The sequence below is a fragment of the Diadema antillarum genome, unplaced genomic scaffold (assembly GCF_040938485.1).
Source record: "Diadema antillarum isolate AM-2024a unplaced genomic scaffold, OU_Dant_1.0 seq00000102_RagTag, whole genome shotgun sequence".
Taxonomy (NCBI): domain Eukaryota; kingdom Metazoa; phylum Echinodermata; class Echinoidea; order Diadematoida; family Diadematidae; genus Diadema; species Diadema antillarum.
This window is the reverse complement of record NW_027271189.1, coordinates 584,872-610,648: the sequence shown is the minus strand read 5'-3', so window position 1 is coordinate 610,648 and position 25,777 is coordinate 584,872. Positions and strand designations below refer to the sequence as shown.

The following is a 25,777-nucleotide window of genomic DNA, read 5'->3' as shown; positions in this document are numbered from 1 at the left end:
TATAAAGAGACCAGGGAAGGGTCAGGTGATCACAGACTGTGATGCTAAGGGGGTCATTTGTGCCGCCAGGCCACACTCTACCTCTCCCTTCTTTCCCATCATCAACATCAACAATGATCGCATTGACCATACGGCATGCAACATTGAACACCCAGAGTCCCAAACACAAAGGGGGATTTAATCAATAGGCTCTTTTGTGAAGTGGGTATTGTCCTATTTTCAGCATTTCACAACAAGGTGCTTTGTAGGTTGTGTACCAGGGGCACATACTGGGCCTTCTCAGGACACCTTGAATGAGATTAAGAGCTCCCCTGATACGAATATAACTGTGTGTATCATGTGTAGGCCCGCTCTGTTATATCAGACACCCATTGCCTCCTTGACGGTTTCTGAAAATGCTTTCATGCTACAAGTATCAGTATAACCACCCTAAAATGATACCATCTTGACAACATTTTAAGCTTTATGAGTACGCTGTCACAATCTCTGCTGTATTTTATTAATACGAAGACGTACTATTAAGTATTTCCTATGCATGTACAAACTGTATTCCTGAGTAAATGAGTACATTTTCAATCCCACCCTTTCCAAAAGTACGTAATTTTATACAGGTCACATCTTATTAAACAATCCTATTCTCATAAAAACAATTGTAACTTGCAATGAAGAGAAAATCTGAGCACTAGTTGTGATCACTAGCACATTAGACTTTGCACTGATTCCGTTAGTATGTCGTATTATGTTAATGCAAATACATCGCAAAATACCGCGGTATTTACATGTAGTTCTGTATTTACTTTGAGTGTGAATCATGTCACATAATACTTAATTCATCTCACATAATACATAATTACCGATTCCAGTGCAATTCTCACCTGACCTGACATACTGTGTCTTTTCCTAATTGGAGATTAACATGTGCATACATGCACAATGCTCACCAGAAATACCATACCTTTTAAGTCAATATTTTGTGAATTAGCATACGAATGGTGCCAAGTGAACTACCGCAGGACCTGTAACTGGTATTTCCCCAATGAAAACAATGGCAACAAATTACTTATTCCATACCAAGCTGTAATTCCAATGTGAACGTACTACAGCTGGTGAACTTCATTGCTGCAAATTCAACCCTACATACTACCAGAGTGATCTCTCTAGAAGGACTTTCTCTGATCAGCTGCTACTTTATGTTGGTCAAATAAAAATCTGCTGGGTATTAATTCAAGCACTGATCACTTAAAATTTTTGTTCAATCTATTTTTTCTATGACTACAGAAAATTCAATAAAAAATAAAATACTGCCATATATTGTGCAGTACAACACAGCACCTTGAGAAAAAAAAATGGGGTGTGTCAAGAAGAGAGCAGACCCTTATTCATAACTGAATACATATTGAATTTCACATCTGGAGTTAATGGAACTCATATATTCTGTATTTTTACACATCGTATGCACAGAGCGTAAGTTTTATGTATGATGTGGGTATGTATGTAGGGGGTGATACTGTGTCTATAGATTTCTTTGTTTACTTTACAAGTGCAGAAATACATGTAGTGACTGAGGCTCTGAGTGTAGAGCAGCCACAGGCATGGAGGATGAGCTGCCATAATATCAGACCATATTTTAGTTGTTATTCTGCAAACATTTCCCAGTGTGTGAAGGGAAGATCACTAGCATCTGATGTTTGTTACTGACTTACTTTCTTCCCCAATTAGTCAATTGAGGTCAAAATGGTTCCTGGCAGTAAGTATGTAATGTATCTACTGTACAGGTATTTACACATACTGACTCATAATCTATTTCATTATACCTTGTCTGTGCGACACACAGCTTGTATTTTTTACATTGTATCTTAACACCCAATTCCTTTTTTAAGAATGTGTCTATTTTTATTCCAAAGATGATTTTCCCAAGATAACAGATCAGATTATGATCTAACACCTGCTCTGGTGCACAGAAATAATTGGTCTCATAACCACGTGTATCATGATAATCATACTGACTGGGTTGTAGAAAGCAAAGCACTAAACTGTATTACCTGGTAGTGCATAGCACCCAGCATATCTTTCTAGATTTTTTCTACCCTGAAGAGGTAACAAAAATTTAAAGGGACTGTACAGTACTGGTTGCGGTAGGGATTCATGTTTTGAACATTCCTAAGTGAGATAATGAAAAGCCTCTTATGAAATATGAAAGAGCATGTAATTTTAAGAAGGATTCAACGTTTATTTGATGAAAATTGGTTTTCAAATGGCTGAGATATCCCAAAAAGTGCTAATAATAAAAGGCGACATGCCCCAACTTTATTAGTATCTCTTTGTTTCACCTTGTTTTTGGATATCTCAGCCATTTCAAAACCGATTTTCATCGAATAAAGTTTTGATACCCTTAGAACTGCATGCTCTTTGACATCTCATAGAGTGGTTTCTGAATATCTCACAAAGCGTTAAAAGCTAAATCTTCACCTCGACCAGAACTGTACACACCCTTTAAGGGCTATAATATGAGAGCCATGATTAGGATGAAAGAGAAAGGGGGAGGGGTAAGAGTTTGGAGGGAGCTGAAAATACTGAGAGGGAGGAGGAAGGGGAAGAGGATCACTTGTTGGGGATAATCAAAGAAATCCAACAGCTTCATAGTAGCACAGCGGAGAGTGATCATGATGGTGCCAAGCAAGTGAGCTTGCAGTGACTCATACTGGAGACTAGACTATTTCATTTCCCACCATAGCTTCGTCTGAGAACACTCAGAATGCATGGAAGAACATGCATGATTTTCATCAAGTTGCAGAGTCTTAAAGGACAAGTGAAGTTCACCTTACATCATCTTAAGTTCACCTTCATCCTTCCTAATTAACAATTTCCTTCACATGTTTCATGTTCATCTTCAACTCTGTGTGTAAATCCACAAAAAAGGACAATGTCACTGGTTGTAACGCTTCTAACCTGCCATATGTGCAAGAACCAATATTTGCACATAAGTATTGCAAAAACATTCAATACTGGTCGGTCTTTTATGCGAGGGTACAGTTTGACATTTCATTTAGTGCCAATTCTGTCAATTCACAGATCTGATATTTCTGTATACATTCCACTACTCACACGTAAGTAAATCAGTGTTTAAATCATCAGAACTTGAAAATCAGTTGGACTTTCATTTTGTTTAAAAGAGCTCTTTCCTTATTTAATTACACACAAAAAAATTAGTCTTATTGTTATTTCTGATATGTCACAATAGCACAGAATTATAATCTATCACAAGACACGTACAGCACATTGTTTCAATACAATCACAAACTGGATGCAATTCATGCATCAGTGATCACATGTGGATCGCAGTAGATTGAAAACAGGATCTATTCAACATTTATTTACCAATCTGTGGTATGAATTGACTCACCTGAAACAAACATTTTACTTTCCTACTCACGCATACAATTTTCCTTATTCATAACCAGCAGACTGATTCACCTCATCCACTTGAGTATACATCACGTACATGATTTAACTAAAGCACCATTTGACTAGCTATGAGGAAGATAATTTAATTGCACACTTAATTGAAAATGTCTGATATAAGTTCTGTTTTGGAAAAAAAAAGAAGCACAGTAGTTCTGTTCACTAGACATTGCATTATGTAGGCCTACCTAATTTACAGATTACACACTGATTAATTTCTTTCTATAGTGACTTGAACCTAAATCAGACTGCTATGAAATAAAAAATAAATAAATAAAAGTACTATAGATAGTGAACATTGGAGCACATTAATGACATGAATGGATAATAGTCTGCACAGTCTCCACACAAATAACTAAGTTTTTTGCTTTCAATAATTTTTATGAAGGTTGGCATACAAAATCAATAAATGAATGATATTGAATACAAAAACACAGCACTTCATTTGAAGGATGCACAGATACATAATTAAATCTATTTTTTTTTTTGTCTTTTTGTTTCTGAACAACATGCCATGGTCAGTTGTTGCTCAAAGGATAACATCAATTTTAGAAAGAAAAAAGCTAAAATTTTAATATCTTCTGAGTTTTTGATTACGTCCAGCTGCAGCTTCTTTGCTCTAAACAAAGCCTAAATGCTACAATTTGGAAAACTATTAGTATTTATACTTAATTTTTGCTCTCAACTGCTAACAAAAGCTGATTTTCAGATGAATAAGTGAATAAATAAATAGATGTAAACAAATGGAAAAAAAAACATGAAAAGATTCCCTCATTTAATATGACAGCTGTATACTGACTGAATATCCAAGTGTTATGAGAATACAGTTTACAATTTGTACATCATAACCTAGTAGTTGTACCACAAGCACAAGGCACTACTTCATCATTACTCTGGGATACCAGTATTACCAGTGCATTGAAAAGAAACTGTACACCATAGTTATCTATTCCACATTGGCAAGAGACCAATGCACCTTAAATATTAATGCGTACATTAATTTAATGCTCATTCTATAGCTGCACCATATAGTAGAATTGATCAAGTTTCTCTTCTACCCTACCTTGAACCTTGAACATACCAGATATGTTAACCAGGTATGAACCTTGAAGTAGTAATCCCTTTCAGCAGTTCCTTGAAACTATCCCGGGATGGTAGAAGTGTAAAATCATAGCCCTTAATTCCTACTTTAGTAGAATTTTAGATTATGAGGCCTTAAACTAAAGGTGGGGTCTCTTGAACTTTACTGGAATCTACACAGACTGCCTTGACTAGACATTTTTATCTCTCACCCAGTCACAATTTATGATGATTTAGACCCTATGCTTGTTTGCTACGTTTGAAGATAAACCAGTCGAATGTAGACACATTGACTGTAAGGTACACAACACTTCTCAACACAAGAAACAAAGATAAAGAGATGGTGACGAGTGGTCTAATGGCATGGTGTCCTCCACCACCTGTTTACTAAATGGTACCTACCGCATCCTTCGGTGTCAGAGCTTGCCGTAGAAGAAGACATGTTCTTGTCGGCGAGATTCAACCACCTGCGTGTGGTGATGCAGATCTGATCCGCCTAGCTGGGCGCCTACTGCCGTACGACGAGGACCAAAATCCTGGCTTAAAACTACAAACGTCTTCACAGTGATATTCCGAAATCTACAAAGGTAGCATCCTGTAAGTCTTCTGAAGGCATCCTACTCGAATGCAAGGCGTGACAACCCCTTCTCCCTTACAGAATCCCGATCCAGATGTATCAGCATAGGTTGATCCTCGAAATGTTTCCACTTTGCTCTGTAATTCCCGTATTACCATAATTAATTCCAAAATATACCGTGGGAAAAATACGGCGCCCGTCGGCGCATACTCGTACAAGACACAGAACTCTTACTCTGTGGTACAAGACCGTCCCCTTGAGAGTGCTAGCGCCATCTCGCGAAATATTTGTGCCATTGCATACCATGCAATTCCACGTTAAACTTCGCTCAGCAGCGCACGCAGCTAGTCTAGCTCACATTAGATTACACTGGAAATTTGTCGACTGATGAATTTCGTAGCTCGTAGCAACAAAGAGTAACTTCGACATTAGTTGTGATTTATTACGTCCTGAACGTAATCCAAGAGTTACATGAATGTATTCTTCTGGTTTCAAAGTGTAATTCAAAAGACTCACAAGCAAATTTCATCCTCGTCAAGTGAAGTATCCGGGCAGTCAAAACCGTCGCTAGGTCGTTGTTGACATGGGATACGGTCTACACCACTGACACTCATGCTGCTTTTGCTAATTTAACAAGTCGGTGGAAAAACACGGTAAAAACTTGGATTTTTGATCGTCGGGATCAACATTTACTATCATGACGGAAGTTGAGGAAACAGCCCCAAAAGAAGATGTTGCGGAAGAGCCGGCCGCACCAAACACATACAACATACGACCGAATTTTCTTCGAAAGTAAGTGTCGTGAAGCTACTGCCTGAAAGATGATCCACAGTCCCACACGTGTCAATACATGTCATCCTGTACAGTGTTACTAATACTACTTGGTATTGATAAATCATAATGACACTCAGTGGAATTCTGGAATGAATGAGCTACTTTATGTCTTCTGACGCTGACTGGCTCAGATTCAGGCATCCATAATCTATAGCTAGTGACTTTGCACCAAGGTAATTCTGCGGACACTGCACTACGCACAGCTACCTCAAATATCAAAGATATCAAATGCGTAGTCGGTACACCGTATGAAAAATAAGGCTGACTCTGATGTGATAGAGAGTAACTGCGGCAGTATGCGGCCGTGCAGCCGTTCGCGGCAGGTACAACATACACGGTAATATACCGCTAAACACAGCACTGCACTGTTACATGCACACTACGCATATACACTTGTACTAACACACTAGCAATCAACAAAAACCAACCAATAAAATGGGCACGATCTCTGACGAAAGTGAAATTTTCTCACCTAAATGACAACATATAGCATCCAAAATGAAATTTTCGGTACTTCTTAACATAATTAAGAAACAATGGTCCAAGAAACTGGATTTTTTGTCGTTTTCTCGATGTTCATGGATTTTGAAAACATATCCTCATGTAAAATAGAACTTTCGCGAGCCGATGTGGGCCGCCATTTTTTTCGGAAAGTGGATGTTACCATCGAAAAAAAAATGAGAAAAACACGAGAAAGACATCAACAACACCGCCAGAATTGCGATCTTGTTTGCGGCCAATGCATGTGCGCCCGCTATTTTCACGTGCTTACGCAATGTTCGCGAGACATGTGAAGGCGTTCAGCTAAAGATCGCGGAGCACGCGCGTATTGCATAGGGATTGTACATCGTGCCGCAAGCAGAAATACTACGTCGCATATCGCCCTTATCGGCGAAAATTGTGCCGGGTTTTGCCCTGGTAAATCATGAAAACTGCTTTGGTCAATGGTAAATTTCTTTTATGAAAACAATTGCTTTAATGAATAATCTTGTCTATGATATATGAAATGGTTGAAAATAATTTGCCTGATTTGTTTACAAGTTGGAAAAACCCTTAACAATGCTTAAACTGCCGCAAACGGGATATTTTACTCTATGCCAATATGGGGATGGGATGGGGGAGCTGGAGTTTAATACTAATAGGAATAAGATCAGGATTTATCAATGGTTAATTTCATTTTCAACCCGTTGAGCCTTGAGGACGGTTTGATTTTACTACAACACAGATTTCCCATAGACACCTGCCCTAGTATACTCGTGACTTGTCCTCAACGGGTTAAGTTCTAATTAATATTGTCTCCCTCTCCATGGCCGTATTTTTCAATTTTTCAGTTTTGCCGTACCACTCTGGACACTACCATACAATAGGCCAATAAATCTGCCTCTTGTTCAGTGGCAGTGGCCTCTTAGTCTTATTATCTGTAGATATAATCTACAGTTGTTAATGTGGTCAGCCCCTCTCAACACACAGATATCTTCCATTCACAATTCACTCTGCTGTGCGGACTCAATCACCCGATGACGGCAAATGGGAAACAGGGTAGAATTCCTCCTTTTCCATCATATCAGGAGATCACAAGACTTGGCATGCATACCTTTATATACTCATGGAAGAAGTTAAGCTGACCAGTGTCGTGATTTAGTCCTCTAATACATCATGCATGCTGTTTTGGGTAAATGGCCTTCGAACTCTGCTCACCTACTCACAGGACGCAGCAGTCTTTTTTAAACTTAGTGCTGCACTGAACTCATGTGTGCGCAGATAGATTGCACAGTCTGCACAGCAGAGTGAATGGAAGATATCTGTCTGTTGTGATGGGCCAACTGTACCTTTACCTGCTGTACAGTTAACAAGAGGCCACCGGATAAGAGACAGGTGGATCAGTCTATCTGCTACCCTACCCTTATGTCGTTGTTAGGGCACGCATGCACGCACACAGTTTTTGGCAAGTGGTATGGTGGGTTATCGTTTGGGGACATAAGGAAGTCTACATTGCCACACAACTTGTCTTGCCTGACTCCCAAGAGCTAGAATTTGATATGGGGTTACGACAGGTGCATAATGGGTAGCAAAGCAAGTGGCAAAGTAGCAAGTGAAATGCAAATAACTAAAAATAGGTAGAAAATCTACTGCTGAATACATCAGAGGGATGAGGTGGAGAGAGAGAAAGAAATTGCAGATGTACTGATGACGCCCTCTCCTGCCCAGTCTATCAACCACTGAAGGTGGTGTACTACAAAGGTACAGCCCTGTCATGCAATGATAGGCAGAAAATCATCCAGCGATGTCTTCTTGGCATTATTTGAATCACTTCCATGCTTTCCTTTATGCCTCCATCCACAGATTCAGACCAGCAGCTGTGAAGGCAGTCATACACACAGTCTTGAATGAAGAGCTTGCTGACAAGCAGTACGTCGCTGAAGAAACAACAGCATGGAGCAAGCATATTGCCGAGCAGATCAAAGAGAGATTAAAAGGTTGAATTACAGAAACCTGCCATGAAAAATCTAGTTGTTTTGCCCTTTTCTATTATGTTTTCAATGTCTGTATAAGATGAACAGAATTGTGTTGACAAGGTTTAAAAAGTTGGGAGTAGTTTTTAATCGAGGGAGGATTTTATAACTTTAATTTTGAAAGGATAGCACAATTAAGATCTCAGATACATTGTAGTTGTTCTTTGCTGACCCGTTGTCCTACTTTAAACCAATGGAGTGGGCCTGAGCTGTATAGACATTTACTATAAGTCATTTGCACATATATACAATTGTGTAGCTAGGTTGTTCTTTTTGCTTATATTTATCACCTACTACTTCGTCGTCCATTACCTGAATAGAAGCTTATCATAGAAAATCTTTTCATTTTAATGCAGTGAAAATATGTTGAATGAGATTGCAGTCTTGAATGTTGGTTAGAATAAGCTAATGCTACATCATTCAGAGTATTCCGTGAAAGATATTTCAAAGGTAGCATTTTTTATTTATTTATTTATTTATTGAAAGGTTTATTTATTCATATCACATCTCGTAGCCCAAGGGCTAAATTGCGTGTAATATAACATAAAATATGTACATACAAATTCAAACATTCAGACAATTACAGAATAAAGCATTTACACGTGTGATAGAAATAAGTGGGAAAATATCATAATTACAGAAATCAATAAGTTGAGCATTATGCAAGATAAGAACATATTCCGCATTTGTCAAAACAAACAGAATTACACAAAAAATACTGTGACGACTGATTTGCCTCTACTCCATTAAAACTACAAAACATCATACACAAAACATCAGGTTTACATGACTGATAAATAAAAGGTATTTCGAAATGTGATTGCACAACCCCAAATATAATTAAATCACTGTTTTTACATTTCATAACAAAATTTCATTCTGATGGCTGAGTTATCACATATGACTTATATACCCTACATATAGCACTCTCAACCGACCCTTCCAAAGCCCCGTAACCCACATTCTTCTTTAAACATCATCAAAATAACATCAAATTCACAGAAAAATTCGTCTAACTGTACAAAAGTATGGATACAAATTTCATATTTCTCCATTCAGAATTTGCAGAAATATGGGGAAAAGATAACGTTGTGAGAGTGATTCTCAACGTAAGTATCAATACGGAAGAGATGTGGAGTAGAGATACGAGAGGAATAGGGGGAGAAGGAGAGATAAAGATAGGAATAAGTAGATATGTGTATACAATACATATACAGGTGTACACAATACACACAAATACACAGTCATTTGCATGTACACACAACGAACCTTTCTAAGGGGGGGGGGGGCAGAGTTAAAAAAATAACATATTTATGTTCTACATATAGCTTTCTCAGTAAAACAAATATCATAAACCACATCTGATTTTAATAGATATTGAAAAAATAGAAAAATAATCGGTAATGAACAGCAACATAATCAGAAAAATAGCCCCATCAAAATAATAACATGAGTGAAAAATTTCGCCTGCCGGAGCAGATGGGAAGGACAAGGCAAACTGGATAAAAAAGGGTCTAACCAATATTTTGATGTTTATGTAATACATGCATATATAGGTATAATCATACTGTACATACATACACAGTCATATGCATGTACATAAATGGAGACGTTTGTATGGGGATGCAGAATGAAAAATGACACATTTATATCCTATTTAGCTTTCACAGTAATAAATACATACATACATATTATCATGGACCGCACACTTTAAAAATTGCAAAAATAAAGAGATACAACAACGTGAAAGGGAAGGTGGCCCCATCAAAATGACAACAGAGTGAATGAAGGCTTTCACCATATTCCATGCTTCCCGGCCTGTAACAATATATACAGGACTTGAACCTTCAATACATCAGCTTAGTGTTAATGGCAAGTATTTATGGATAGGTTAAGATGTTTTGCTACAATTTTCTTTCTGTGACCAGGCAGACATGATTGAGAATTCTTTTCAATTTGTTCATTAAATATATGAGATGTGGACTAATGTTTCTCATTCTATCATTTAATACGAAGTATTGTTCTGTACTTCTTCTTTTTTGAGGGGGAGGGAGGGGTTACTATGCAGTAACAAAATAAAGTACCATAGGTTTTTGATAAAGAACATTCTGACTGGCATTGAAATACTGTGTTGATGATACGTACATGTATCTATTTTTTTTTTTTTTTTTTTTTTTGTCTCACCCACAGAACTGGATCTGGACAGGTACAAGTTTGTGGTGCAGGTGGTAATTGGAGAGCAGAGAGGGGAAGGGGTCAAGTGAGTATAAATTTGCCACAGAGGAGTTTGTAGCCAGTGCAGTTAGTATCATTTCATATGTATTCATGAGAATGCAAGTACTGTAGAACCAAACACATTCGCAGCATGAAACTTTTGCAAATTGCCGCTGGCATTCAATGCATGCATACACAAAACCTTTCTGTGCATTTGACTTCTGTGAATCTTGGCTCCTTATGCGAAATTCACAAAATTTTCATACACCCTAAAATTTCTGGTTTTACCATACCGTGGAGCTGTTGCGGCTTTTAGTGGGAAAGACCAGTGACTCAATCACAAGGTTCATGGTTCAAGTCCCTGGCTGCTGTAGGTTGTACCCCTTGGCAAGGCACCTCACTTTCATTGCCTACCAAATAGTCCTTTTGAGGAGACTTAATGTCAGTGGTCCCATGTTTGCTTGGTTGTATGCATCCGTTGAGTCCTCAGTAGTCTTGTTAGACAAGTCAAATCAAGTCAAATGGCTGAATCCATGCTGCTGCTACTATTTTCAAGGGGGGGGGGGGGGGGTGGGGACAGAAGAGCTATCATGGATACTGAAAATGCAGTTAGTTTTGGTGATACGTTCTTGGTTACTTCATAACAGTTCACACCCCAAATAGATTGAAATAAGATTTATCATCAATTTTGGAATTACAGGGATTGCATTTGAAAAAAAAAAATCAAGATAAATTATCAATGTTTGGGTGATGTACAACTGAAGGCACAGTAGGCCATACAGTTTGCAGTTGTCACCAGCTCAAATAAGATTTACCTTAACTCAGTACATCATTAATCTGTACGTACTTCAAAAGTGAAAACTTTCTGACCATTAAACAGAACTAAAATTTAGTTGTGTAGTGGAGTTGCAGAAGGAGGAGTCTGGGGAGTGTCAAGGATAACCTAAAACAAAAGGAAGTTGTTTTGTGACCTCAGGATGTTGCAGATCAGACTGGAAGAGGCATGGTTGGGGAGGGGGCAAGGCCTTTCTCTGATGATTAACCCATTCTGTAGAGGGAGCTGGTGGCCTGCATATAAAGTCTATGGGCAATTTAGAATTCAGTAGAGAACTGGTTAATTATTATACTTAACCTAAAGAAAACTTTATAAACAGATCATCTAAGACGTAGGGACAGTAAGTAAGATCGCTGCTCCCCCCCCCCCCATACAGCCTTAGAGGGTTGATTAAAGGAGGGGGCATCTACTTGAGAGGAATGTGTAAAGATTGAAAGGGAGCGGAGTAAACAAAAGAGAGCATGCTTGTGATGTTAAGCTGAAATTGATGGTTCATAGGTTTTGCTTCAAATACTGAGCTAAGGGATGAGCAGTGCTACAGAAGCGCATTAGAGTTCAATGTACTAGATATTGCAAAGTGACTTGCAGGATTCAATATGACAAAGTGAATAGTCGCTAGATATGACAAAGGAAAAGACTTGTCAATTCATCTTCCTGTAGTCGTTTTCTTTGCTTCAAGATGATTTGTAGGTTTTCTGTAATAGAAAAACATGTTGATGTTAAATATGTTTGCACAAGCTGTTAGCTATTGCATCCTAATGAAAAAGGAAGATTTATGTTGGACTAAGTTCAGATGATCCCAGATAGAAGCTCTTTTATGTTAAAAACACAATATAAGTGAAGGTACCCTGTAACCTACTGTAGTTCATTACCAGATAAAGTATTTGCTAGATAGTTGCGTTAGTCAACAATATTGATAAACATGCTCTGAATTAAAATTTCATTGATATTACTGATGAATCCAGGACTGCTACCATCACATGAGCCACAGTTTTTTTTTTTTTTTTTTTTTTTTTGGGGGGGGGGGGCTGATGGGGGGTTTAGGATAAATCATAGCATAGAATTAAGTTGTCATTGGAAATGAATAACACCTGAGTAACTCATTAAGATTCATAATTCTTAAAGACTTGATACTGGTGATTTTTACTCTACCAGGTGCCTGAAAAAAAAAGAAAAAAAAAGTGAGCACAAGTCACATCAGTGATTGGATACAGTGCTCTCCGGTTATGACTAACACGATTTTAACAAAATTTCAGATACAATGAAGTAAGATCCAGGTCCCAAAATTATCATCTGTATAACCTTATACATTTTATTTGTTTGGCTTTAATGAAATTTTGATATAATAGAAGAAAACTGCTGGTCCCGAGGACTTCATTTTATCAGGAGTCGCCTGTACTACTAGTTTACGAAAGTTAAAAAAACCAGAAACAATATTTACCTCATGGTTGAACTGTGTCCCCTAACTGCTGAGTGTTAATCTTGTAACGCCTGATTGTATACTCAGCTATTCTCCCATGAATATGACCAAATCATACTGACCCAAAGAATCAATTAGATAGAAGTAATGAAAGCACAGCTGGATCCGTTGATCCTTCTCAGCAATAACACAACAGACACTCTTTTACCGCTGAAAAATGGGGCACAACAACAGACAGGGGGAATATTAGTCTACATCACAGGCAGTGTGAATTATGACGAGGCACTTTAACCCGTTGAGGACGAGTCCCGAGTATACTCGGGCAGGTGTCTATGGGAAATGCGTGTTGTAGCAAAATATAACCGTCCTCAACGGGTTAAGCTGACAGTATGCTGGAAGATGGCACACTCCCTCTATTGACTCGGCAGCAGTCAGGCCAAATTGCAAGGACTACAAACTGTGTGTAATTCTAAACCAATTGAACAGAGATCTGCAATTTATAACATGGACTTGAAGATAACCAAGTAGACAGTACTGCAGTCTTCAATATGATTCAACTTAGAATCAAAACTAATTGTTCCATTCTTTCCCTCTCCATCGCATTCCATCTTCCATAGAAGTGCCCCATACTCCAAAGATCAAATAAATGTATCACTGTCTGGGCCTCTAGCAGCCCCTTGTACTAATCCAAACAGCTTCCCCTTGTCATTAATTACAATGAGAGAATTGTGCCAGTATATTCTATTCACAAGTACTTAACGTTCAACTACAATTGAGGATTTTCTTATCACAATGAGACTGAAGTCAGAAGTGGGTTGCCTGAAACATGTGACCATGTTTTGAAATTCTTTCAGTGAGATGCAGTAACTTAGTTGCACATTATACCTCTTGTAATAATGCAGGGAATAATTTTCATGGTATGGCATTGCAATTTGCTATGCATTTATACACCACTGCTACACAAACTAACTTTTGTGTAGCAGTTTTCTTCCATGTGTACAGGATACCATTTGAAATATTGTTCATCAGCTGAAATTGCTATGGTAAATCAAATTTGAGTTGGAAAACTATTCCCTGTAGTGATTTTGACAAAAATGTTGCACTATACTTTTATACTTTTTATACTTGTTTTTTTAATTGACATGTTTTCAGGAAGTGAAATACTGGAATTTAATCCCCCCCCCAAAAAAAAAAAAAAAAAAATCATTTTTAACTCCGGTAATACAGGAAGAACAGGCAAAGGAAAGATAAAAACCTGCAGGTAAAGTATTTCCCTCAGTGGTAGAACAGACCATCCTATTTGACCAATGAATTAGTCCAGTATAGTGATGAACAAGATGAGTATTTGGAGCAGTCCACTCTGAAAATAGCAGCTATTAGCATTCCCTAGGTAATGAATCATCAGGTTAGCAAGTTATTTTGAGAGGAGCCGTCAGATACTGATTGCCAGTAGATTTTAAATGGTTAATTTTCTTGCAGCAGGGGCCAAGTTTGTAAGGCAGCCGTGTGCGAGTTTACTGTGCCGTGCAAGGTTGTACAGTCCAAGTAACAAACCCTGCTTTAAATTCAGACATAAAGGGAATTTGAGAATTTTTTTCACTTTCAATGTTTGAAAAAAACAAAACAAGTCTTCTATTGGAAAAGATATATGTTGTATTATAGCTTGTCTTGAATTGAGTGATGATTAAAAAAGAGAGGCCCAAGGTTTAAGAGTTTAGGTTCAGTCTCCAAGAGAAGAAATGACAGAGAATGCCTTTATGATTATTCCAAGTTTTAGGCATGTTAGTTTTTGTGAGCCAAGTATGGCTTCACCAAAGTGACAATTATATTTCTTCATTGGTTCCTGTTTGATATATCCTTTGCAAATGAAGTGCCCTATTAATTCACAAGCTATCGATTAGAATCAGGAAATCTTGCAAAGTTCAGCGGATGAAGTGAAGATTATCAATAAATTGTCATGGAAAAGTCTTGAAGGGAGCCTACTGTAGCTGAAGCTGGGCAAGAGGTCGGTGTATCATTCAGTCTGTCTAGTGTCCAGTCTAGAGCTTTCAAAAGGGATTATCCTGATTTTAGGATTAAGCCTATGGTCAAGCTATCACTATTAATCATACATACTTGTGTAGTCCATGCCGAATGAGTTTTCGTCATGCATTGCACTTCCTCAGAGGTATTTTGTTGGCCATAATGTAAATATCTTCAGAAACTTAACCTCAAAAGAAGGTGTTTTTTAATGCAATCAATGAAACCAAAGCAACAGTTTGAGCACAAATGGAGATGCATTAGAATACCTATGACAATTTGAAAGTCAGTAAGTCAAGTGGCGTGCCCTCCAATATAGACTCACCAAAGCTGTTATTTGTTCACATGACTGTGACAATATTGTGCGGAATTCCTTATGTGGTATTCGTACAGAAACACTGGACTACGATTTTCGATAAGAAATGCAAGAGGGAAGGAATCAATTTCTGTTTGCTTGAAGGAGCCTTGATGGTTTTCCCCATGTCTTCAGTTGAGTCAAAGAGAAAGTATAATCATGTAAAGAAATATGAATACATATTGGTGGTATGATATATTGCACGGAGGAAGTAAGTATATTTTGCAAGCAAAAGTCACATGAAAGGGAATTTTTGTGGTTTCCATTTCAGACCTGGCTCGACACTAACTTTTTTGTTTGGTGGCCCGATGGGGCCACCAAAATCCTAAATTTCAAATTTTTGGTGACCCGAGAGAAAAATTTGGTGTCCCGAAAAAAAACAATAAAAAACATTAAAAGTCCTGTTTTTTTAAATGAGTCAAATATTTAAGTTTTATGATAGTAAGAATTAAAAGTTGGACATATCTACTCATGAATTAAACTTGCAACACTCACTCTCAGGCACTCATTCAGTCCTGTTCATCCATCCTTTAAACAAATTTAACTGCTAATTTCCGGCGCAAAAAGTTACGAATTTATTGACATACTTTTCAAAAAATTGTGGTGGCCCGAGGCGGGCCACCAAATTTGCCCTTTTTAAAAATTTGGTGGCCCGACTTTCATTTTTGGTGGCCCCGGGCCACCGGGCCACCGTTAGTGTCGGGCCCTGCCTATTGATTACTAACAAATGTTGAACCTTCTTTTAACTTCCTTCATATTTCTCTTCTTTTCAAGCTTCAAGTGTTGAATTAAAGCTTTGAGTTCAACAATTTTTATTGCTATTGTTTAGAATTTACTCAAGAAAACTTTTAAAAGGCAAGTTCTCCCTTAATCAGGGAATTTCAAATTTGCTACAGCAATGGCATATTCCCAGCATAGGTGACAAAAGTATAGAATAGTCAGCTATATGCAGTAAGATACTGTATATGTGATTATTCTAACCAGTAACCACACCCTAGTAATCATGTGTTAAGAAGAAGGGGGGAAATAAGGTACATTTGTATGCTGCCTATATCTTTAGTTTTAAGGTAAAATAATGGCACACACACACACACACACACACCTATTCATGCAAAAGTTACATGTGAAGTATTTAGACTGTGGGATTTTCAGAACTGATGGGCTTTATATAATAATGATCGGAATGTTATGACAAGATTGGTTAAAAGCAAATACATCAAATTATGAAGGTAGAGTGATAGTTCTTTATTGCACTGGAAATAAAGATCTGTGTTGCAGTCTAGTAAAAAGAGCATCTTGATATCTCAAGCGAAGTACGGGTAAGCAGTGCAAGGACATACTGTGGTCTTCTTTGATAAACTCATATGGATTTTAGATGTAGTCGTCATGGCATCTAATGTGAAGATAACATGTTCCACTGCAGTAGTCCTATCGTATACTCTGAGTACATAGTAGGAACACTCTTAATTGGTGCATATGAATCGGCCCGCATTTGATGGAGAAGATAGTCATGCATCTGATGCAAATATAACATGTTCCACTGCAGTAGTCCTATCGTTTACTCTGAGTTCATTGTAGGGAAGAAGTGCTCTTAATTGCTGCACATGAATCGGGCTGCATTTGATGGAGAAGATAGATGCATCTGATGTACAGTCAAGATAACATGTTCCACTGCAGCAGTCCTCTCATTGACTCTTGAGTAGGAACGCCCTTAATTAATTCATGTGAATCGGGTACCATTTGATGAGAGTAAAGCTGTGCTTTCAACATTGCATGTTATTAATCACCAATCAGAGTTGAATGTACCCACATGAAAGGTCAACTGACATGGATGTTTGGAACTGAATGATTACTAATGAGCCCCAAAGATGGCCAATCATGTGAGTTTGCAAGCACAGTGCAGGGGGCGGAAGACTTTCTGGTAATTGATTGCTTCCATAGCCAGGGATTAGATGATGAATGGCTGGCGCACTATTTGGGGAGCAGAGAAAAGTGGAAAGGGTAGTTGATGTACCACTATGTCATCCCAAGGGGTTAATGTATCCCATCTATTTTCCTTCAGGAAGTATTTTTGTGTCTCAAATATCTACTAGCCAAACTTAATTTCACACTGCTCCAGTGTTTGTTTTTTGTTGTTTTTTTTTGCATGAGAGCTGTACTAATGAAGTGTATATTAATCCCAAAGTTTTTGCCCGGCCTGGATCTAAACAAGTGTATTACATAAAATCTCCTGTCATGTGATTATTACAGAAAAGAGAAAGTTTGCAATGTTCATCTTTGTTTTACCAAACTGTCTTGAGCTATAATCACATAGTATTCAAACCCTTACCCAGTTTTATATGGAGATGGCTGTTCGGCCTTGAGATGGCAAAACAACGTATGTCGAAAATTTATGAAAATTGACTTAGTCACATATTTCGGCTTATTTTAGTGTAATCTAACTCTTGACCAAATCTTGGAATCAGAACCCATTCCATTACTGAGATATGATGCTCCCTCCCAGTGGGAATTTTTCAAATTTTGTTGGCAAAACAATGTAAGTGGCGATGCGCTTGCCCCTGCTCAACACACGTCGGGCATGTTTTGCGCAGTGATAGGCTGCGCGCCACGTGCGGCTGCAGAAGCGGGTGCAAAATATTGACGTTGTAGGACATTATATGCGCGCCAGTGATCAAGACTTACGTTGTTTTGCCGTATCAATGGCAATAGTGTGGTTATGTCGAGACGGCAAAACAACACATGTTTTGATTAAATGCAAATTTTTCGAAAAATAAAGGGTCTAGTGAAATCAATTTGCGTGCACTGTACTACTGATACTGTTGGTCCTTCTAGGGTAAGATATGAAGTGTTGAACGAAAACAGAAAAAGAGCTGTAGGTTTGCAAAACTTCGGACTCGATTTACTGGAAATGAGGTTTGATGTAGATATGTTGTTTTGCCATCTCAAGGCCGTGTTGATTCAGTGTGGCAGCTATAAAACTCTATGTCAATTTAGATTTATGAAAATTTGAACAGAGTTATAAACAGGAACCATATGATCATTATACCCTATTCAATTTCATATCCTCTCATCCGATGAAGGTGAAAGTAGTAACATACTTCTTATTTCTCATTCTGACCGTCTATAGTGTAACGTACACACTTGCTTCATTCCAAGTCTATTTTTTTTTGAATACCGGTATTTTTTTTTTACTTGAGGGTCTCATGCATGATAGTTAATGATAATGGAATAGAGTAACATCTTCAGTGTGAATACTGCTCTTCCAGAGGGCCCTGCCATTTTTATCACCCCCAGCATTGCCAGGCACCCGTTTCGAACACCTGAGTAAAGAGGGTGTTGTCAGTGAAAACATTTTGTCTGTGTAGGATTCATACTATTACTCAGGATCATCTGTTGAAGTGTTTACAGAACATTATGTACTGTTCCACTCAACTCTTGTGAATGCAATGTGGACAACTTTTCAAGTGTGGCTTTCTAGCAGTGTGATTGATTTCATGAATACAAGGATGAAAAGACTCCAAAAATTTAATTTCTGGTTGTAGTGTATTTTACAGAAAATTTGTACTGGTTACCAGTCTTGAACCAAGACAAACTTCTGCGTGGAATGTGTCTGTTTCACTTCACAAACGATTCAGAAGCATATTGAAGGCTTCCTGTGTTTGTTGTCGTATGGTTGTTAGGTGAAGTGGTCTTTTCCTGAAACCCTCACACACTTTGTGTGTAGGTTTGTTGTCATGGTAATTTAGACAAATTGTGTCTTCTATTACAAACTTGTAGGTGTACAGTGAGTGCCCTTTTGAATGCATGAAACCGGCCGGATTGTCTTACATTTGATCTGAAATTCAAGTTACACAAAATAATTAGTTACGTTCAGACGCGAGCCCTTAACCTCGAGGTTAGGAAACCTTGAGGTTAGAGCTTGTAGTTAGGGACCGTGAAGACGCACTCGTAGTTAGCAAACCTCGAGGTTTGCTCGATATTTCGAGCCACGAGAAATCTTATGGTTAGCGCTCTAACCACGAGCCGCGGGGGGTCCCCACTCATAGTTAAGCACCGTGTGGACACAAAAACAATGAACTCGAAGTTAAGAGTGACCTCGCCGTGAACTCCAGCCCCCACAATTTCCCTCTGCTTCCTGGTCAACCTCCCAAACATAAATACACCACAAATACACTACACGTGCACAAGGTGAAAAACCTATGACGCACATTACAACAACATCATCTTTTCTTCTCATGCGCTTGATCTCTGAAACTGAACATGTCGAACTCGCTACTGTATTCTATTTTCTTCTACGACGCTGAAAATTTTTTTTCGACGAATATCTTCATAAAGGCATAAAGTCATCAGTGCAGTGCTATCTCTGCATACCATGACAGAGGAAGCTGATGCCACCGGTGGGAAAAAGAGTACCGGTAAGCGAGTCCGACAGGGTTGGACTATATAAAGAAGAAATAAAGACGCCTTGTTAGCAGTGTGGGCTGAAACTTCCGGTTTTGTGGTTTTAACATCGAGTGGGACCCACTCGTAGTTACAGGGCGGCAGAAGCTTGACCTCGAGGTAAAGATTCGTCGTGTGGACACACATCGTAGTTAGGGGGCAAGAGCTAAACCCGGAGGTTTCCTAACCTCGAGGTTAGGGCCTGCCGTCTGAACGTAACTATTGTGTTGTCTGTAAATAAAGATGCTCCAACCTTTAACAATGGGCTATTGAAACCGGCTGGATTGTCTTACATTTGACCTGAAATTCAAGTTACACAAAATAATTGTGTCATCTGTAAATAAAGATGCTCCAACCTTTAACAATGGGCTATTGAAACTTCATGATACTAGAGTCGTATTTGTTCTGTGTTGTACCAGGTTCTAAAAGACATCAACTTAATGGCAATTGATGCCAATATGGATACCATCATGTTAATAGACAAATATTCACATTTTCCTCTGCCACTGAGTTTATTTGGCATCAGTGCATGATTATAAGTGTCTGTCTAATTTACATTGTGTGTACAATGAATTATGAATAAAAGGTCCATTGGTATTGTCATCTTATTATGCTGTGTGGTTTCATGTTTATTTCATGTCATGCTGTTCTTTTCAATATAAACCATATGTCAAGCAGAACCCAGAATCATTGTTCCAATATCAAGATGTGAGTCACATCAGAACAGAGTAACGTATGTCAAGCTAGAGTGAATGGCAATGTGGTCTCATGTTAGTGTTCATCCCTTTTGTCTTTCTGTCTTCAGGATGGGCTGTAGATGCTTCTGGGATTCCGACACAGACAACTACGCCCAAGACATCTATATGAGTGTAAGTGACAACATCAATCATGTCTGGTAAAGGGGTTTTGACGAGTGCCATGGCAGAGATTTGTCATTTCAGCTTTCAGCTGCTGTGATTACTGTCTCTTTACTTTATCTCTTTAAAAAGGTAGTAGCCCCCTTATTTGAAACCTTCAGACACCTATTGTTTCGAAAGAGATTACATTAATTGTTCTACATTTAATCATAATTTGAACTTTAGTCATATAAAACTATTGTTCCTAAGTTCTTGTTGGTGTTGAATGTTTCAAGTTAAAGGAAACCAAAACCCCAATATCAATGTGGATTGAACGAAAGCAGCAATATGGCAGCAATGTTGAATTTTGTCTTTCCTAATTGTCACATGAAATCTTTCTGCTGTCTGAATGTCTGAGAAAATACCAGCAATGGCTCTATTATCTGTCAGATAGAAAACTTCCATAACTCTAGAAATTGAGTTTTTAATTTCTAGAATTTGGAATGCAAATTTCAGGGTTTGTGAGCTCCAGACTGTTTGAGATAAAGGCAAAGCTATTCGAGAATTGTTTTAACTTTTCTCCATCTTAAACTTGTAGGTACATGGAGATACATTGCTAAATTAGCTAAAGCCAACATGTCTGCAGATGATATGAAGGGTAAAGAGGTTTGCAGTTGCTTAGTCCCTCAGATCACAGTCTCCAAATGCCACTTCCTTGCGTGTACATGGCAGTCTTGTGTTTAGCAGTGAGGGGGTTAATCGGGATACCCCTGAATGACTAGTACTGGGTAGTTAGCTGGATCATACCCTACCTCCTAGGCCATTCAGCCCTAGATCTACCTCTGGCATCTGATTGTCCTCGGATTAACTTGGCACCAATGCGACAGGAAGTGAGGGGGAATAATCCATCCCCATTTTACCAGATATTCCAAGGTTGTAAGTTTTTGCGGGATATTTCGTGGCCATCTAAGCTGACCGATGTGTAATAGGAAGGTGCTCAGCAACCATTTATATTGGAAATACCTGCAGTGACATACGTGACTGTGTGTTATCCATATGAGAGGTACTGTATGGCCCAAAGCCAAACAGTTCCAACTTTGTTTGTGTGCTTGTGAAATTGGGTCAAAGCGTATCATGACATTTCAAAATTAGCGTGTATAATGCTGTTAGTAGGTCAGAGTAGACTGTTTTTATGCATCAACTTTATTCTAATCCTGAAACCCAAAATATAACAGCTCTCTTTAGATTACACTCTATTGACTTTTCATTTAGTAAAATCACTATCACAAATTCATGTACTGTTCAGCTAGCTTGAGCACTGCAGGTGCAATGAAAAGTCTAGTATGAAATTTTCATTAGAGCTTCAAAAGACAATTCGCATTAATACTGAATGAATGTTGTTTGTTTCCATTTAAAAATAGAATGTAATGCTTATGCCATGGGTTAATTACTTGCCTTGATAATAGGTAATAATGATGAAATCACATACACAATACAGACAAATGTGTTGGTGAATTGATGTGTGTGATTATGAACTCACAAAATTCTGAAATGTCTTGTGATTTGCCTGCATTTCTCCAAAAACATTGGGTCTGAGTACTGTCTTACAGACCACAGTTTGACATGACAAGTGCAACTGTGCAAAGGTATTGGTCACATGTGCAGAGCAATTGATTTAAAATACTGCATGTTACAATAACTGAATGATTGGCATATCATTTGTCCTCATTCATTCTTTTGTGTGTGAGTGTGTTTGTGTGTGTGTGTGTTTGCTTGTCCTTGTCTGTTCTTTGTTGTGTAAAATGTGTTTGTTTGCCTTTACTGCATTGAAGAGCACTGGAGATACATTATATCCCCTGCTATATCTAGTTACAGCTATAAATACCATCAGCTCTTACATTACCCTGCCCTCATTTTGTCCATCTGAAAACTAGCAGCTTTTGATACAACATTGTCTCATATCACAGAAGGGGATACCCTTCTCCATTCAATAGCCATTAAACTAACAATGTACCTTGTTAAATTCTTGTGCAGTACTGTATACGCCATATATTTAGCGAGTCTAAATTTTCGTAAATCAGGATTTCCCAGCAATTAAGCAATTGGTTAAATTTGTGATCGTGGCATACTGTACTGAATGAAGAAATACATATGTGTGTCATATTCATATCGGGATCAGAGTCATTATTTTCGCGTGTCTTTAATTTCAGAAAGAGCTCCTGACTCGCGAAATTTGCGAAAATAAAAACCTCACAAAATATTCGGCGTATACAGTATTACCAGTGTGGACATTATTCAGAATGATATTTTTATTCTCAATATACATTTATTATAAGAGTAGCAATTTAAACTAAAGGCCACCGCACACTACATGATCAGACTGGTCTTAAAGTCTTGAGCCAAGCTGGGTCTTAAGACCAGTCGTACGACCGGACACCGCACGCTATACAACCCGACTGTAAAGCGCGCGCAGTGCGCACTGCGTGCGCTTGCATTTCACTGCATTGTGAATGGCTGAAAGCTCACGACTGGTCGTAGAAATTCAACATGTCAAATCTCTACGACTGGCGCTAAGACCCAGTCGTACGACTAGAAAATGGCAAGACTGTGACGTCACACTTCTAGTCTTAAGGTCTTAAGACCGGTGAATCGGGGCAAAATCATGTAGTGTGCGGCGGGCTTTACTCATCACATGGTGCCACAAGTGCATTTGCCAATGTGTGAATAAGTCATGTGTTATTTTTGAGTGAATGGAACCAGCTTTCAGGGCTGTGCTGTTAAAAATGTCTCCTGTCGAGAGGAATGATGTTAAAAATATGACAGCATTTGACAGTGAAAAGTTGTGTGGGATTTCGGCCAAATGTACATTGTAGCAGGAAGTCAATTTATCCTGCACTTTCATGCACATACACACACAAGCACACACACACACACACACACACACACACATACATTGTACATGGGCAAACAATCTTGAGTTTTTTTTGTTTTGTTTTGTTTTTTTAAACTGTATCTCATTTAAGATATTCTGGTTACAGGGCTTGTTTTAACAGTATGTCCATCATTTGCAATCTTATAAGTTGTTGGGCTTTTTTTTAATTTGATAAAGAAAAGGTTTTTCTGTAAATGCAAACTCATGACTTCTAAATAGTAATTACAGGAAATGGTGCTTAACAGTCAAGAACACACCATTTGACAAAGTTGTGACTTCTGGCAAATTGCAACAAAAGTGGGTTACCTCTAAGCTGATGCGCTTCAATCTTTTCAAACTGAGCCTCCTCTTCAGGTTGTAGTTCATCCTGCTCTCGGTACTTGTAAGGTCGGCCATCTCGTTTGCCTCTTTTCACCGGTCTGTTCCGCTTTAGCTTGACTTTCTTCTTTTTCTTCTTCTTCTTCCCTTCCCCCTGGTCCACCACAGGATTCCCTTTTTTGTGTGGCTGCGGCATTTGGCGTCTTCTACTACTAGACCACTTGTGGAACTTGGTCCTGGCAGGGAGCTACAGGTCCAGGAACTGGTGGTCAGGGGTTCTGCAACCAGGAAGAGTTCGAGGACTTCTCCTCCAACTGTCCTATACTGGAAACAGACAACATACATGAATATCAATGGTTACGCAAGGGTGCTACACAGCCCACAAATGCTGACAGTCTGTAGGTGTATACAGACCTCCCAACCATTCTGAATTTGGAAGAAAGAATCTGAACTTTGACCATTCCCAGCTCTTTTTTCAATAGGATTTTTCCTATTTTCCCTGATAATTTTACTACATACTCCTACAGTAATTGCTCTTCCTTTCCTACTTTTTGAGGTAAATCATCCCTATTTTTCAGTTGAAAAGGTTGGGAGGTCTGTGTATGTCTCATTTCTTGTTCTTACATGTATGTCAAATATCAGGAAGGGAAGTTGGCAGTGATGTATTTCTAACCAACAGAAAAATGGGAGCTGTACAATGGCAGAAAGATTTGTTTTTTTGTTTTGTTTTGTTTTGTTTTTTTCAATCTGCTGACATCATAATGGATGCTGACTGGTTAGATTATGTCATTGGAAACCTACCAGGTGGTATTCACCGTATATAGAGGAAATATCCATCTTGTGAGTTGCATACAGTTTTATTATCTGCAATGTCCCAAAGGACAAAAAAAAGAATTGTTGTATTAGATTAATGAGTCACTGAAAAAAATGATAGATTGGTTTTTTTTTTCCTTCGAGTTTACATGTATGATATTACTGTGTTAAATACATGCATACAACCCAATGAATCAACAACATACATGCATGCATAGAAACAAACATATAAACATGCATACATATAAACCTACATTCAAATGCATGCACACATTAACCCGTTGAAGATTATGGGTTCATTTTACTATAGTATAGCATAGCTTTCTAGCAGGATGGAACACATTTGTACTCTGCATGGGTTCCATTAAGTGAGATACGCAGCAATACAGGCTTGACTGTCGCCCAAACATGCGGCGTTTGACCTGCTCATGAATACATTAAAGAAAAGAGGTTAAACTCTCACTGAAACAGCTCAGAGCACATATTTATTAATTTAGGGTGGAAAAATAGCTACCAATATTCTGTATGAAAGACTTCCAGGTTTCCTGCACAGTAAATCTGATTGGGAGGGCAGCATGATCATATGTGACCCTGCACCTCAAAACAAATAAAAAGTCGCCAGACATGAATTTTTAGTTAAGACCATATTCTGAAAGAGCAGACTTCAAGCTTTAAAATGATGTATAACTCAAAACTCAAATCAAATGGACTCTCCTAACCTATCTAAATATTGGAAAGAAAGCACAAACTCAGGAAAAGTGTGAACTGAGAAAAGAGGCTCTGAAGTACAGTGTCTATTCAAGCGCTTAATCTTTACCAAACCGTGCTGGCTGTGCGATGAATGGGACAAAAAACAGGAAGTAAACCCCCAGAGTAACAACAATGAAGGGATTATCAGATTTAACCGAAATTAAGTATGCCTCATTAACACTTTCTGTCCATAATGAACGCCAACTTTCAAAGCAGTAGCACTATCCTTTCAAAAGTTATTAGAGTTGAAAGTGAAGAGCGTGGACAAGGTTTTTCAGAAATGAAAAAGGGATTCTAAAGACACATCTAATCACACTATTCTACCAAAAATGTTCGAGATAAACTGCTAAAAAAACACACTTTCCTGCCCGTTTTATGA

General features: G+C 38.3%; 2 protein-coding genes across 2 annotated transcripts in view; one reads left to right on the top strand and one right to left on the bottom strand.

The window, feature by feature from the left end:
- LOC139726858 (guanine nucleotide exchange factor DBS-like) overlaps positions 1–25,777 on the bottom strand; it is a 198,950-nt gene that overhangs the window by 161,900 nt on the left and 11,273 nt on the right. Inside the window, exon 2 of the mRNA XM_071637853.1 lies at positions 23,824–24,159. Coding sequence (XP_071493954.1) covers positions 23,824–24,031 — 208 coding nt within the window. The 5' untranslated portion in view covers positions 24,032–24,159. The remainder of the gene's footprint in view (positions 1–23,823; positions 24,160–25,777) is intronic.
- On the top strand, positions 5,817–24,261 carry LOC139726859 (dynein light chain Tctex-type protein 2B-like). Its single transcript, XM_071637854.1, has 5 exons — positions 5,817–5,911; positions 8,297–8,430; positions 10,657–10,726; positions 20,555–20,618; positions 24,004–24,261. The coding sequence occupies exons 1-5, from the start codon at positions 5,817–5,819 to the stop codon at positions 24,049–24,051; spliced, it is 411 nt and encodes a 136-aa protein (XP_071493955.1). The 3' UTR covers positions 24,052–24,261.